This window comes from Saccopteryx bilineata, chromosome 12, assembly GCF_036850765.1.
Source record: "Saccopteryx bilineata isolate mSacBil1 chromosome 12, mSacBil1_pri_phased_curated, whole genome shotgun sequence".
Classification (NCBI taxonomy): Eukaryota; Metazoa; Chordata; class Mammalia; order Chiroptera; family Emballonuridae; genus Saccopteryx; species Saccopteryx bilineata.
In genome coordinates this window covers 21992389-22007954 of record NC_089501.1, presented here as the reverse complement: position 1 = coordinate 22007954, position 15566 = coordinate 21992389, and the positions used below count along the sequence as shown (strand labels likewise).

The 15566-nt window shown below is 40.7% G+C and overlaps 1 protein-coding gene across 10 annotated transcripts in view; it reads right to left on the bottom strand.

The window, feature by feature from the left end:
• Nucleotides 1–7351: 7351 nt before the first annotated feature.
• The window catches only part of NCOA7 (nuclear receptor coactivator 7), a 146075-nt gene continuing 137860 nt past the window's right edge, over nt 7352–15566 (bottom strand). For all 10 annotated transcript variants that reach the window (XM_066247747.1, XM_066247746.1, XM_066247748.1 and 7 more), the window contains 4 exons: nt 14584–14736; nt 10316–10411; nt 9825–9898; nt 7352–9440 (listed from right to left, as the gene is read on the bottom strand). In XM_066247747.1, the coding sequence (XP_066103844.1) occupies nt 9305–9440; nt 9825–9898; nt 10316–10411; nt 14584–14736 (459 nt within the window). In that variant the 3' untranslated portion in view covers nt 7352–9304. The remainder of the gene's footprint in view (nt 9441–9824; nt 9899–10315; nt 10412–14583; nt 14737–15566) is intronic.

Sequence of the window (15566 nt, the reverse complement as noted above, 5' to 3'; positions counted from 1 at the left end):
TGTCCATGTCTCCTAGTCTCCAAACAAGTAAATTTAAATCAACAAACTGACCAGTATTTCAATGGGAACTATGCTCCTCCACTGACCACCTATGAAAGAGGTGCCCCTTCCAGAAGTGCAGCGGGGGCCAGATAAATAGCCTCAGGGGGCCGCATGTGGCCCGTGGGCCGTAGTTTGGGGACCCCTGCTTTAGTTGGTAGATGACTGAGGGGCCATCTCTTGCTCTTTTAGGAGGCATTTTCTGTTTTCCCCAAATCAACAGAAAACAGCTACTGCAGATCAGGACACCTCCATCATCTTGAAATTAATGTCAATTTTCTTGTCTGATTCACACTTGTTTTTATTCGTAGTCTCAGGCCAATAAATCACATCTATACCATTTATTGGGCAAAAGAGTTTGCAAAATCTGGTGGTTTTTTCGTGTTTTTTTTCGTTTGCTCACTTTTGGTGTTAAAAAATGGTGCTGGGCAGCACCAGGTATATTATCTGTGAAATTGCAAATGACCTTCCTGCTTGGAAAGGGCCATTGCTTGATAATTTTTGATGGAGGAGAGGTTTTCTCTCCAGAAAGTTTAGAAAAAGGAGAGAAGAGGAAGAAAGGAGGAAGCCATGTTTTTGCAGTTTATGCAGAGAGAAGGGAGAAGGTGGGCAGATGGGGAACCAGAGAAGCTGAGGGGCTTTTGTGAGCTCCTCCGAGACTGGTGGGGCCTTAGATTCTCCTGGTTGTGGAACCAGATAATGTGTCAGGGCTTTGTAAGCTCTGAATGAAGAGAGAAGTGTTTTCCCTGTGTGTTTACTCGTCGGCTGGTGCGAGATTTAATAAAAGAATGGTCCACCATTTTTGGCTCCACTGTTTCTTTACTGTTGGTCCAGATCTAATGGGAACCTTCACCCGCATGGCCATGACAGCCGTGGCTACTGGCCATACAAAATATATTCTGGTTCTTATTAGTTACCCTAAAAGAAAAAAATTTTCTTTATTCATATACAAACTATCTTATGCTACTTTCCTCATAACTTTTTCCCATTACTGACCTCTTTGAAACTTTTTCTGCTGTAAAGGCACATATGTACTGTAAGTACTCTATAACCTCAACCTCTTTACAAAACCATAACTTCACCTTCTTTTAACTAAAATCTGGCATTTCTCCAAGGATGTCACTTGCCTTGAGCTTTGACAAACAAAAATGTCTCTTTCTCCCCACTTTCCAACATACTAAGAGAGATTTGAAAGCAGTGTTGGCATTCTCCAAGCTGCTAACTGCCAGCTCCAAGTGATTCCATTTCTACTAGTAGGCAACTCCCCACCCTCTGCCCCCTTCGAGCCTCACACTATGGGAGGAAGCATAATCACCATCATCCCCCACCTTCTAGGTCACTTTTTCTGATTCTCAGAAAGCTTCAGCACCTGACCCTCCAGTGCTGCTGACCTCTAGCTCTGATCGCAGACAGCAGCCTCCGCATCCCTCATTCCCAGCTGCTCAAGCACCTGGGAACTGCGCTCTTTGCTTCCAGTTCTTTTTAACACAACTGGCTCCTGTGGCAAAATCCTAACTTCATGTTTACCCAGATTCTCTGAAAACCTGAACTTCAGTTTTGCTTTGCACTTCTGCAAACACTCATCCCAATAGCATTCAAACTCTTCTGACTTCACCCTGGTTGGCTAGCTCAGCGGTAGAGCATCGGCCCTGCATGTGGAAGTCCCAGGTTCAATTCCCAGTCAGGGCACACAGGAAAAGTGCCCATCTGCTTCTCCACTGTTCCCTCTCTACTTTCTGTCTCTCTCTTCCCCTCCTGCAGCCAAGGCTCCATTGGAGCAAAGTTGGCCCGGGCACTGAGAATGGCTCCATGGCCTCTGCCTCAGGCACTAGAATGGTTCCAGTTGCAACAGAGCAACGCCCCAGATGGGCAGAGCATCGCCCCCTAGTGAGCATACTGAGTGGATCTCGGTTGGGCACATGTGGGAGTCTGTCTCTCTGTTTCCCTGCTTCTCACTTCAGAAAGATACAAAACAAACAAACAAACACAAAAAACTCTCCTGACTCCTTAGTACTTTCTGTTCTAGATCTTTCTTTCTTCAGTTGTCATCTTCCCATGACTCCCTCAATCCCATTTCTACCAATTAGTAGTGATTCCACCTGAACAAGTCATTAATTTTTCAGGGTTTCCATTTCCTTGATTGGGAAATAATAATGGTTATTCCTGTCTCATGACAATCACAACTTATTATGAAGCATAATTGAAATAATATGTCAGGTGCTTAATATAATACCTAGCATGTAAGTGCTCAAAAAATGTTTACTATTATTACAACTGAACTGCTTGATGCTGTTTCTATTAAAAAATTTACATAACCAAATTAATGAGTGCCAACACATGCCCAAATCTATATAGCAAAATACAAACCAACAAACATCTTCCCTTTTCACTCCTCCCTAGTTATTGCCAATTTAAGGAAGACTCTTGAGAAAATACCTTTGTAGGGCCCCAGATCCTTTGATTATGATCATGTTAGCTATTTGTCCTCCTCATCAGAAGTGCATAGGATTAACAAACTCACTAGGGTCTATTACTCTTAAATCAAGAACAGCAAGGATCTTTTCCTGAAGACATACTAGAAGAAGAAACAGGCAGAAGACATGAATAGACATCTCATAAACAAGAAAACATGAATGGCTAAGAAACATTCAAAAATGCTTATCTTCTTTGGTAGTCAGGGAAATGGAAATTAAAACCACAATGAAATAACACTGCACATTCTTAAAATTGGCAAAAGTGAAGTCAGATGTTGCACAAGGTGTTCTGATGGGTATGTAAATGATAGAATCACTTTGTAAACCCACTTTTGTGCATTACCTTATAAAGCCAAATATTCATATACCCATGATTCAGCAGTTCTGTCCCTGTGAGATGCTTTCATGGGGGCCTCGGGAGAATGGTCCAAACAAGACGAAGCAAAACGAAAAGCACAAAACTGGAAGCAACCTTATCCACTGACAGGAGAAAGGATAAGTGGTATAGTGGTATGTTCATACAGTGGAATATTAAACACACTAATGAACTACAGCTGCAATAACAGCATGAAGGATAGAAACACTGTTGAAGGGAATAGAAAAAATGCATGTCTCTAACAAATAAATGTCTATAGTATGATGACATATATATAGATGCAGCACATGGCTAATTTTTTGAATATACAAAGAAAGCTTATAAATCAGTAAAATTATTAATAACTCAGTAGAAAAATGCACAAAGGACTTGGACAGACTATTTAGAAAAAACGATATAAATATAGCCAATACATGTTCAATATCATAATTAGAAAATTAAAATAATATACCACTTTGGTAAAAACTAAAAAGAGAGTGATATAACCATTATTGGTGAGGTTGTGAAGTAACTAACTGGCATACTCAGACACAGTTTGTATAAACTAGTATAACTTTTATGGAGAAATAATATCTTTGAAATAAAACGTGCATACAGTCTGACTCACTGCTAAAAGTTATCTCAGTAATAAACAATCATAAAAGATCAAAGTTCTCTATACAGGGGGGTTCACAAGAATTGTTTGTAATAGCCCCCCCAAAAGCCCATCAATAAATATTTCAAAAATGACTCATGTCATGAAGAATGGGGTAAGTCTACATATACTGATGCAAAATGTTGTTCACAGTATATTATTTATTAAAAATGCAAACTGAAGAGCTGTGTGTATAGCATGCATGTTTATGTGAAGATAAAGTATACACACATAGAAATACCCTAGACGGAAATACAAGAAACTTTTTGTATTGGTTATCCTGAGAATGTAGGGAGAGTAATATTTGCCTTTCACTGCATTCCCTTCTGTTCTGTTTGAAAACTACCATGAACCTGTATTAGTTCTAAAATTAAAAAAAAAAACTTCAGCTAAAAATATCTAAAGAGCAAATGGGAGCCATTGCATATATCTGAAAAGTTTTTAAAAAGATGTAAGTCGCTGTCTTAGAAGATGACCTTTCCTTTGCAACTTTCATATTGTAAGTTGCTTCCTCCATTTGAAGGAGGAATTCCTCCATTACTCTAATACTTAGTCGTGCTGACTCTATGCCAGGTACTATTTTAAGTGGTTTAATCATCATGCAATCACAGGTTAGTGGTTATTATTTATTATCCCCACGTTGTAGATAAGGAAAACGAGACACATAATTACTTAACCAAGGTCATAGCTACAAAACTCTAGAGCTGAGATTCAAACCCTGGATGTTTGGGTCCAGAGAATTCAAGATTTAACCCCTATACTTTGCTTGTCTTTTGAAGCTTGGAGTTCTAACTAGGTGATCTGATTACACGACCTGCTGAAAGGGACACATGTCATATCCCCTCAATGCTCCCTGGGATATCTCAAACCAGACCAAATCTATCTACTCTTCTGACCCTTTGGAAGATCTAATAGACAAACAAGACACTGCAGGAGAACAAGAGTAGGACTTAATGGATGTGGAGTAATTAGTAGGACCTTTTAACAAACCTTAAGGTCAATACGTCAACTCAACTCAGCATATCTTTGCAGAAATTCTCTTATTGTTAATTGGAGTCTTCAAAGATGGAAGGGCTGATTTTAATCAACTATTATATAAAATATGGCTGATTCATCAGCCAGTGGAAATTGAAGTTAAGCCAAGGATTGCTGTGGGGATTGAAGGGTGAATTCCAATGTTTTTGAAGTATGTCAAGGTAAGGATTTTTAGCTGCAGAGACATGAGAAGGCATGCCTTATCATCCAAGTTTATTGAATGTGAATATGTTTCTTGTTTAGCATTTTCCTCAAGGTTATGTTAAGCTAGATCATATCCCTGATCTAGCTTAACATTTTTGTAACTCTAGAAGTATACCGGTTGATGGAACACTTGTTGACAGACACTTGTTGACAGGTAATAGGACACTAAGATTATCTAATGTTCTCTCATTCCTTTTTTTTTTAAAACCTTTTATTTTTTTAGTGAGAGAGGGAGAGGACTGACAGGTTGAAAGGAAGAGAGATGAGAAGCATCAATTTTTCACTGCTGCATCTTAGTTGTTCATTGATTACTTTCTCTTATGTGCCTTAACTAAGGGGGCTCCAGCAGAGTGAGTGACTCCTTGCTCAAGCCAGTGACACTGGACTCAAGCCAGTGACCTCTGGACTCAAACCAGCAATCATAGGGTCATGTCTGTGATCCTACACTCAAGCCAGTGACCCCGCACTCAAGTTGGTAAGCCTGTGCTCAAGCAGGTGACCTTGGGGTTTTGAACCTGGATCCTCAGCATCCCCAGCTGGCGCTCTATCCACTCTGCCACCAGCTGGTCAAGCTCTTACTCCTTTTAATCACCCTTCATTCTAACAGGTTGCTATTGAAACTTTCTCCACATCCAAGCAGGTTCTCTGGGTGTGCATGTAGCTCCCAGCTGGCAAGCTTAGTAAAGACAACTGGTCATTGAACAGAACTGCCTGAGGCAGTCTCAGTGGTTCCATTAGTCCTTTGTGGTTCTGAGGCTGAATGCACAATTCTATGTAAGGAATAACTTGTTTATCCTTCCTGTGGTCCCTTAGGTATTGTGGATGGGTGCTGTCTGCTGAGCGATATGACACCCTACAGGCTGCCAGTTTAAGAGCAAAACACTTGCCAAGGGCCAAGGAAGGAAATCTTTGAGGCAAGGCCTGGGCCCTTGGAGAGATTTTCATTACCTTTGGTTAGTGATGAGAATCAGTAATCTTATAGAGATCCAAGTTTTCAGTTTGGAAAGACTCTCAGAGAACTCAGCCTTCTGGTTGCTTTATTAGCTGAATACCTAAACATACAATTACATTAGGTGGTATGAGGCTGTGTGAAGAACCATAACGGCAGAGAAAAATCAAAGTATTCAGAACGAGAGGTTATTTTTGGTGAGGGAGTAACAGTCTGAGTTCATTGCTGATGAAATATGATTCGGCTGAGCCATATTTTGTCCCTGATCTAGAGCTGTGCTGTTCAATATGGGAACCACGAGCCACATGTGGCTAAATTTAAAGGAATTAAAATGAAAAAAAAAAATCAGTTTCAAAATCACCCAGGTCCCATTTCAAGTGTTCAAGACTAGTATGTTGACTGGTTGCTACCATCAAGGACAGTGCAAATTCTGGAACATTACCATTATTGTAGAATGTTCTATTAAGCAGCACCCATCTAGAAAACAATAGGTCAACCAAAGATCTTCTATCAAGAAACACCATTTCGATGGTTTAACTACCCCTGAGAGGTCCCATTCAGTTTTGATTTTCAACCACTAGAGATTTGAAACAGAAAGGAAGACAGTAAGAACTTAGGTTTTGGTATAAATTATAAAGCCTAAGTTTTTCATTGAAGACACCTGCTGTCAGAGGATCACTATGGATAATGGTCACAGGCAAGGAGGTGGGAGCAGAGGATGAATGCTCTGAGGTTAAGGCTTCCCCTGAATAAGGAGCGTGTGGCCCGATTAGTCAGAAGGAAGTGGTTAAAGGTACTTCTCATACTTGCATAAAGGACAAGTATGACTGACTTTGTGTTTCTGGAACTTCCTTTGGCTTCTGACCTCCTTACCTTTCTTTATCGGATGGGTAAAAACGGTTAGGCATCCTAAGAAGAACATGGATCTTACTTTCCATTTCTGGTTTAAGAGATTCTCAATGCCTTCCTCAAAAGGGAAGTAGTTGTTTTATTAGTCCCATTTCACATGCCTCTGAAACTTTAAAATACATTAAGTCAAGGGAAATCAGATGAAGAGCAATAATACTTCTCACATTAGTTCAGTGTCCCTGGTGGCTTGTAGCATGGGAATGTATCTAAATCATTTCCAACGGAGTCTGGGGGGACATTTGATTGACCCCCCACCCACCCAGACTAGTGCTTTGATGCAGACTCATGAACGGAGGAAATAAAAGCAATGAAAACAGCTCAAGGTATCCACCTTCTGCTCAAGGTCTTCATCTTTAGAGGTAGGGGCCAGGATGCCAAGAAAAACTGATCAGAGGATAAAGTGTCCACTGAACTGAGAAAGCAGGTCAAAAGGGAAATGTTAAAAGAATGGTTAGAAAGACTGAGAACAGGGGAACTGGTATATTTTGAGCCAAGAGTTGTCCCCAGTAGCTATAACAGAAGCAGTTTTCATGAATTAGTGAGAGAAGGGCAGGGAGGCTACAGGGAATGAAGAAGGCATTTCCGGGGTGGCAATAAAAATAATAAAACAAGTAAAAACATGAGCACTGGAACTTACTGAGTCTTGGATATCTCATCATCCTCTCACACAAGTAAAAACTCTAACATCCAATAAATACCTGTTGAATGAGTTCTCAGGAGAGAAAATTACACCGAATGCATAAATTCCTTTATTGAAAATATTGGGCTAGCACTGCAATACATATATTCAATATCCATAAGGGCCACACATTTTTGACTGGACAATACTGTTTAAATAGAGAACAGAGCATCTGGATATGCTCTCACAAGTATGTATAACATCATGGTCTAAACTAGGTGTGATCTATATGCAAAATGACCATTTTGTTTGTTAATAGCATATGTTTGCAATTGGCATAAATGGTAAATGTGATCATCAGGAGACATTCCTGATATCTCACACCAGCACATTATTTAATGAGCAGATTAAGGTTAAATTGTCAGTATGCTGTTCATCCAGAATTCTCACTATAAGAACTCAGGGGAGACAAAGCACATCCAGGCTACAGACTTCAAAGTTTACAGCATTCATTCGTACTTGCATGGAATGTAAGTGGAGTTAAATGACTGTTGATCTGACAAAAGGCCACTTGGCAATTTGTTTGTTCTTTTATAAATAGTCTAAAATAAGAGAAAAATCTACAGGAAATATGCTGCCAGCTTAAGGCTTACATTCTAAGAACTTTTATTTTTCTAAATGCAGTTATATAAATACTACTTTTGTTATTAATTTTTTTTCTTTCTGAGATGACTGGGGATATAATTTATGACAGACCACTTCTCAGCTTTGGCTATTATTTGAAATTTTTTTCCATTAGCAATCTTTGGCTTTCATAAATGTCTGGCAACCAATCATATTTTAAATTTAAATATTGTTAAAAATTTAACAAGGTTTTATTTTTATATTTCATAAAATAGTGTTTTATGATGTTAAAATGGGTTGATGTTAGGAAATAGGCTTTACTTTTTATTCCAATTTTGGCATGAATGCATTTCTTCACATTGTTAGTTCTCAAATAAGAGAGTCTGGAAACCAAGATAATTGGGCTAATTCGATATTTTTCATTTGGTATAAAATATGCAAAAATTAAAACAGTCCCTTTAAAAACAGAGGTCTGTTTGTTAGTGTAAAAACTTGAGGGAAATTATTGCAAAAACACTATGAAAATAAAGTTTTTGTTACTAACACAAATGATTTTATAATATGTAAAACATTTTCTTTGCAAAAGCAGGGTTTGTTCTAGTCTAGGTTCATAAAGGTATCCACTTCTGTAATATCAAGTTAGAATGTGAGAAATGGATTCTTCTTCTTGCACAGTTATGTTCAACGTAGTAACTAAAAAGGAACCTTTTTAACGACTAGATGGAAAGCTGGCCTGTAATAGTCAAATCAATGAACATTGGTGATGAGTTTTTTAAAATTCACAATTAAGATCTATCACCCTAAATAATCAGGGCAAAAAAAAAAGCTCAATATAAAACTATATAAGTCAAATAGAATTGTTGCCAAAACATAGCACATTGTTTTATTTCAAGATCTGACACATTAAAAAACAAACAAAAAAAGGGCAACATATTTGAGACAATATACTAGAAATAATAAATAAAAGTTTTTTTAAAAAAAGAAATCATATACACATTCCCTTTCAGTGCTATGCACTTTCAGTTTTTCTAATGAGACTAAACTTTCCCATGGCAAACAACAGTATGCTGTACATTTTGGTAATGAAAATTATGTCGATAAATACACAAGGCATGTATAGATCTCCACAGTATCTTTTTTTCACAGTTACCAAAAATAAAAATTGCATTCAACTCATACATCTATAAATACTCTGATTCCTCACTGTGTGGACCGGAAGGAAGTGGGAGTACAAAGTCAACAATCTGGACGCGGCATCTCCTTCGCCGGCGTCAGCCATCCAGGGGCTGTGCGGTGTGATCGTGCTCTGAGCTGGCGGCAGGAGGGAAGCAGGATGGTGTGATGAGGCAGTCGAGGCCGGCGCTCCACCTCCCAGCCGGCGCTATAGGAGGGCTGATTAAACCCAGTTTTTTTAATGTTGTATTTTAAGGCGGTCCGAATTTCACTCGAATGTCCACACCTCGAGGTCCTGAACTATGAAGTCTTCCTTTTTAGAAAGAATATCATTATTGAAAGTGCTACAGGAATTGCTTCGTCCATGGTATAAATCAGCATCTAGCCATAAACCAAATCGTCCCCTGAAAAAGTTAAAAAACAAAACGTTGAAAAACATTTTAATCTTCTGTGACACACTTTCTGTCCTCCCTTGCCCCATTCTTCTTTCCTTTATGCTATATAGAGAAAAAAAACCCTCTAAACTGCAGATAAAAAAAAGGTACATTTCCTTTATTTCATTTAAATGACCTGTCTTTCCTAAAAGACAAGTGGTAGTAATCCCTCATTTAGACAAATAAATAATTTCATCTCTGATTCTTAGTGTCATACGTTAGGCCACTGTCCTAATTAATACAGGTACAAAGACTAGCTAAAGTCACCTAACACCACCGTTTTGATTATCTAGGTCAAAACATACCCACTCAGGTCAGATGGTAAATTAACAGCAACAACAACAAAAACCTTACCCTCCACCACCAAGTTCTAAAGAACTTATATCTCCATTGATAAAGTATGAATTTTCTCCACTCCACTTAAAGACCTTAGGGTAGAAGAAACACAAGACAGAGAACAGACATTTTAATTTGGAGAATTAGCAAAAAGGGAACGTTAGACTAGTACCCCTTTACCCACTGGCTGAGGAGCACGTGGCTGCCAGGCCTGACCCACACCAGCATGAGATCTCCAAAGGGGTCAGAAAGATCTCTTAGGACCGGGTTAACTCTGACTTGCAATCCCTCCCTGGATCCCAGACCACGCAGAAGAGCAGTTCCCAAGACCCCTTGAGGGACCCTAAGCAATTTGTGTACAACAGTCATCAAGTGCTGGCTCAGACCTGAGGGAGTCCAGATGAGGTTGCAGGACACCTGCTGCTCCAACAACAGCCGCCTACCTCCAACGCCACCCACGCCCCTGACACTGTGGCACTGAGAAATCAGATATTCCTCCCATCAGGTACCTTGAAATTGGGGCTAAACGTGTAGAGAAAAGTTTCGCCCGTGCCATAGTAATGATCGCTGAACTTGAAAGGATGAGTGGCGTAAGCTCCAAAAACCTGTTAAAAGGAAATGGAAATGTTATCTACTTTCAAACCTAAGCCTCCCAAAGAAGAACTTTCTGAAATATTTCAACACAATCCTGAGATCTCATTATACCTCTCTCTTTCAACAAAGACCTTACTAAATTGGAGCTCTCCAATTAAAAAAGACCACTAACAAAGAGATACATCAAATATTCCACAACTCTGATTGGAATCCAAGTGGCTCAGAGAATTTATTTGTCAAAGGCCAACAACTGTTTCAATTTAAAAGACTTCCTTCAAAGTCCACCATGGAAACAAATTTCCTTTAGTGGCTGCAGATCACATATTGGGAACATCACCCAAGAAGCATCTTGAACATGGAAGTCAGTGGTTGAGAACAAAACCGTGTCTCTTACATGTTTTATAAGTGGAATTGTAAACCAGACATTTCCCTAGAGAAAATAAATTATTCTATTTTGATTTGTAAAAATGAGTTCTCAATAGGCTTACTAAAAATGTATCTTTAATGTGACCGATCCAATATATCTTAGTTCAATTGGCTTTTAAGGAAAAAATTAGTCATTTCATATACTGTGGACTTTAAAGGTGATTTAGATACACCGGAATCAATGATTCTTCTATGTTTCTCATTGGGAGTTAGAAGGAGCAGCATTTTCAGAATACGCATGTCCGCTGCCTCAGCTTCCTCTGCTTCTGCTCAGATCCTGATCAGTCCTTGAGGGGGCGAGGGCTGGCAAGAATGAGCATATACATTTTGAAAATATCCTTAGGTAATTCTGATATACCTTCCATTCCAAAGCCCTATTGGGAAATACTGCTTCAAATGGAGGTTACCGGAAAAAATGTAATTTTTCAAAATTCTTTCAATTGAATTATAATCATTGTGGAATCTCTTCTTTGCCAATCTTAGTTCCTGAGTCCTTGAAATACTCAAAAATTAGGCAGAGTAGAAGTCTAGACACCCTTTCTAACTAATGTTCTTCAGACTTCCTGCTACCAAACCTTTCCACAGAGCTAAGGATAAACAAACCCAAAAAGTGACAAAAACATAAAAAAATCCATTTCCCTTCTTCTGGTGAAGTTCTAGTAAAAAACCTAAAATACAATGGAGATAGGCGTCTATTTTTAAAAGCATGTGCTTAAAATATAAGGAGGGTAATGACCATACATGGAGGAAAGTACGTCCCCTTCGGATCAGTGAATAGGAAAAGCCCGCCTTGCTCTTTTACCTTCCACAAGGGTCTAATAATTATATTCTTTCTTTGCTAAAATCTACTTAGCAATCGTGGAAATCTGGCTGAGGATTGGGGATTGGATGGTGCTAAGGAATTACTGTTAATTTTTTTAAGTATATACATAGGACTGTGGTTATGTAGGAAAATGTCTATTTTATTTTTTTCTATTTACTTTTTAAAAACAATTGTGTAAAATACTATGCATATAATGGTATTACTGGGTCTGTAACATAGAAAAATTTAATATATTTGGCAATGACAGAACAAAGGTCTCCATGAAGACAAATGAAGACAAGCAGAAGTAGTAAAAGGAAATTTAATATAACAAGATCTATAAATATGTGTTTGTTCTTTTTTTCCTTCAGCTTCTTTAGTAGATAAAAAATGGTATGAAGTAGCAATCATAACAATTTATTGTTGGGTTTGTAACATATATAACAAATTACTACAAAAAGTGGAATGATATAATAGAGCACTATAGGATTAACATTTCTCTACCTCAGAGGAATTACATTAGTATAAATCGGGCTATTAATTACATGATAATTGTGCTGTCATTTTCCACAGCACCCTGTGGTATAAATTACTCCACAGTCTGACTGGATGAAATCTGGGCCCCTGTGCCAGGGTGGCTCCATGGCCAGTGTGTCCCGACTCCGGGAGGGCTCTCCTGAGCTGTCTCCGGCCCTGCTTCTCGGTCTCCAGTTTAGTTTGCGGCATTTATGGAGCTACCAGCCTCCTCATAATTGTTCATCTCCAAAATCTGCACTGATTTTGGAGTGCCCTTTGGCTTGAGCTTCCTCACGTTCTTCTACATGAAGTCAGCTCCTCTGCAGACAGCTTCAGAGCTCTGTACTGTCTGCTGTCTCTCCCCCTGGAGCAGGAGCTGGGGCTGGACAGTGGCCTGCTTCTCTCAAGACCAATCATCTTGTTTTATGAGCAGGCTGCTGGGCAGGGTCGAGGCTGGTCTCGGCTCCCCTCCCCCAGCTGGGAACCTCTGCCCTACAGCCTGCCATGCCGAAGGCAGAGCATCTGCCCCATGTGGAAAGGTGGGGGGAGGAAGAGAGCCCTTTACCTCCGGGCCACACATGCATGGAATTTCGCTTGTGAAAAGTGATATGGGGCAGGGCATGAGAAGTGCAAGGGGGGGGGGGAGGGGGACCTGTCCCTCGCGAGGGTGTACCATAATCCCTGGTGGGGGCTGGCGGCCAGGGAGCCCCGTCTTGTCCACACACACCCACACTGAAGCTTCTGTTGGTCTAAACTGGGGGTTCAGTGGAGGGAGCGGGCTGTACCACAGAATCTCACTGTTAGTACCCTAAGAAATTCTATTTTAAACCTCTGTTTTATTAATTTAATTTATAACTTGGCTCTGCCCACTATTCAGCTTGGATCGTGATTAAATGTTATCAATCAGGAAATAATAGTAACAATAACAACTGCTAACCTACTCCCCAGGACTCTGAAGCTACAATAAAGTCACAGGAAAGAGCATGGTTGAGAAAGAGTGTCTCAGTAACCCCATTTCCCTAGTAAGTTTTCCCAAGGCAAATTATGATAGCAAATATCTATTTCCTCTGAAATGATCCCGATTATATGGCTTCACACAGCAAGCTTCTCAATGCTTGATAGTGTCCCATATGGAATAGGCACTTTTCATACATTTTATGAATGAATGAATGAATGAATGAATGGCTGTTGAGTAAAACCTGCTTCAATACTGAAAAGAGAAAAGTATGGCATCTTCAGCTTAGAAATGTAAAGGAATTTCTTCATGATACAACACAGACAAAACAGAAATAAAGAAAGAACAGGCCCTGGCCGGTTGGCTCAGTGGTAGAGCGTCGGCCTGGCGTGTAGAAGTCCCGGGTTCGATTCCCGGCCAGGGCACACAGGAGAAGTGCCCATTTGCTTCTCCACCCCTCCCCCTCTCCATCCTCTCTGTCTCTCTCTTCCCCTCCCGCAGCCGAGGCTCCATTGGAGCAAAGATGGCCCGGGTGCTGGGGATGGCCCCTTGGCCTCTGCCCCAGGCGCTAGAGTGGCTCTGGTCATGGCAGAGCGACGCCCCGGAGGGGCAGAGCATCGCCCCCTGGTGGGCAGAGCATCGCCCCTGGTGGGCGTGCCGGGTGGATCCCGGTCGGGCGCATGCGGGAGTCTGTCTGACTGTCTCTCCCGGTTTCTAGCTTCAGAAAAATACAAAAAAAAAAAAAAAAAAAGAAAGAACAGACTTGGAAGATGCCTCCCTTTTGTGACTGGGTAGCTAATAAAAAGATCCGGGGAAGGTTCTACTTGCATGACGCACTGACTGAGGTGAGAAGTACTAGGGTTGGGGAGATGGGCGAAATATCTAGATTTCACTAGTTCCTCTAAGACCAACTGCAACAGAGGTAAACGTGCAATGAGCCATGGTATAACGCATTCTTTCTGCTGTTTCTTAGCAACTGGGCCCTTCTGGTACAATACCCCATGGCCCTGACTGGCTCTCTACCTCAGCAAACCATGCAGGCAAAGTTTGTGGGCACTACTACTGCTCCCTGGAAAGAGTTCTGGCATGGCCCTGGAATTTCATTCAGCAATTACCTCCAAATCCAGGCTTGACTGCCTTCCAGCTTCTCCAGCTCTAGGTTGTAGAATATCGTTTTAGCTTTCTACGATATGGTGAGTATATACAAAGAAAAACTTCTTAAAATGTCAATATATTGGGAGATATGCTCCATGTTCTCTTTTAGAGGTGCATTCTGAAGTATGACATAGTAACTAGGATTTACTTCAAAACACTTCAGCAAAGAAAAAACAACAACGGAAAAAGGCAGATGAAGCGTCCGTGGCCAAATCCTGCTAACTCGTGGAATGTGGGTGATGGGAGTTCATTATCCCCATCTCTCTACTGTTGTGTAAGTTTGAAAGTCTTCATTAAGAAAGATTTTCTAAGAGAGGAGCAAGCCTCACCTGATTATCCATATCTTTGATGACCAGCAGGACAGGACTGTCCAGTGATGCTGATTTGCGATAGAGCGTTTTCAAGCTGGTCCCGTGCTCCAAAGTGCTGTATGCGAGTCTCCACGGATAGCCCTGCACCCTTGCTGGAAGGCGTCGGGCCAGCTGTGAATCCAAACATGGACATGTAAATATACAGTTCACTCACAAATCACTCATGAACTTGGAGCACGAAGTATGTGCCTGTGGATCATACTTAAAATTACACGGATTTACACACTGTTTCCCTTTGCTCTGGCAAATATTCGCCACTATAAACCAAGAAAGAAAAGGGAAAATCAGTCCTTGGTGGTGTTTACCTTGGCAGGATGCCTCCCCAAACACGTGTTTACCCTCAGGGGCCTGACTGTGGGGTCACTATGGTATTATACATCGGGAGACAGAGCACCCAGCCTGATAAAGAGGTATGAATTAGACAATGCTCTCTGCTTTCCACTTCAACCTGGCTTCCACCAAACAGTTCCCGTCTCGCCAGTTGTTCTTTCTAAACCCTCAAAGGCTCGGACCTGCTACTGATATCTGCAGCTTCCCCCAGAAGTGACCACAAGGAAACAGTGTTTTAGGCTGGCAGTCGGACGTGGTCTGCCCACAGTGCCCCTGAATCTTTCACTGCATTCATGTCTAGCTTAAACCGGATGGTCATCAGTACCAATAATGCATCTCTCTTCAAAAACACTAACAAAGGAGGGGATGCAACGCTGAAGGCTTCAGAATGCTGAACGTCAGTTCTGGTGTCGGAATAAACCCCATTCCTGCAACTGCGTGGCCACATCTCTTGGCTTTCCTGGGCCCTGGAGACTCATTTGCAAACTGAGGGAGCTGAAAGTGATGATTCATTTAGATCTGGAGTTCAGGTCTACGCCTACTGATGGGTCAAACTCAAGCACATTACAGTATCTCATAAAATGGAAGTAGCATATTTTTCAGAAAATATA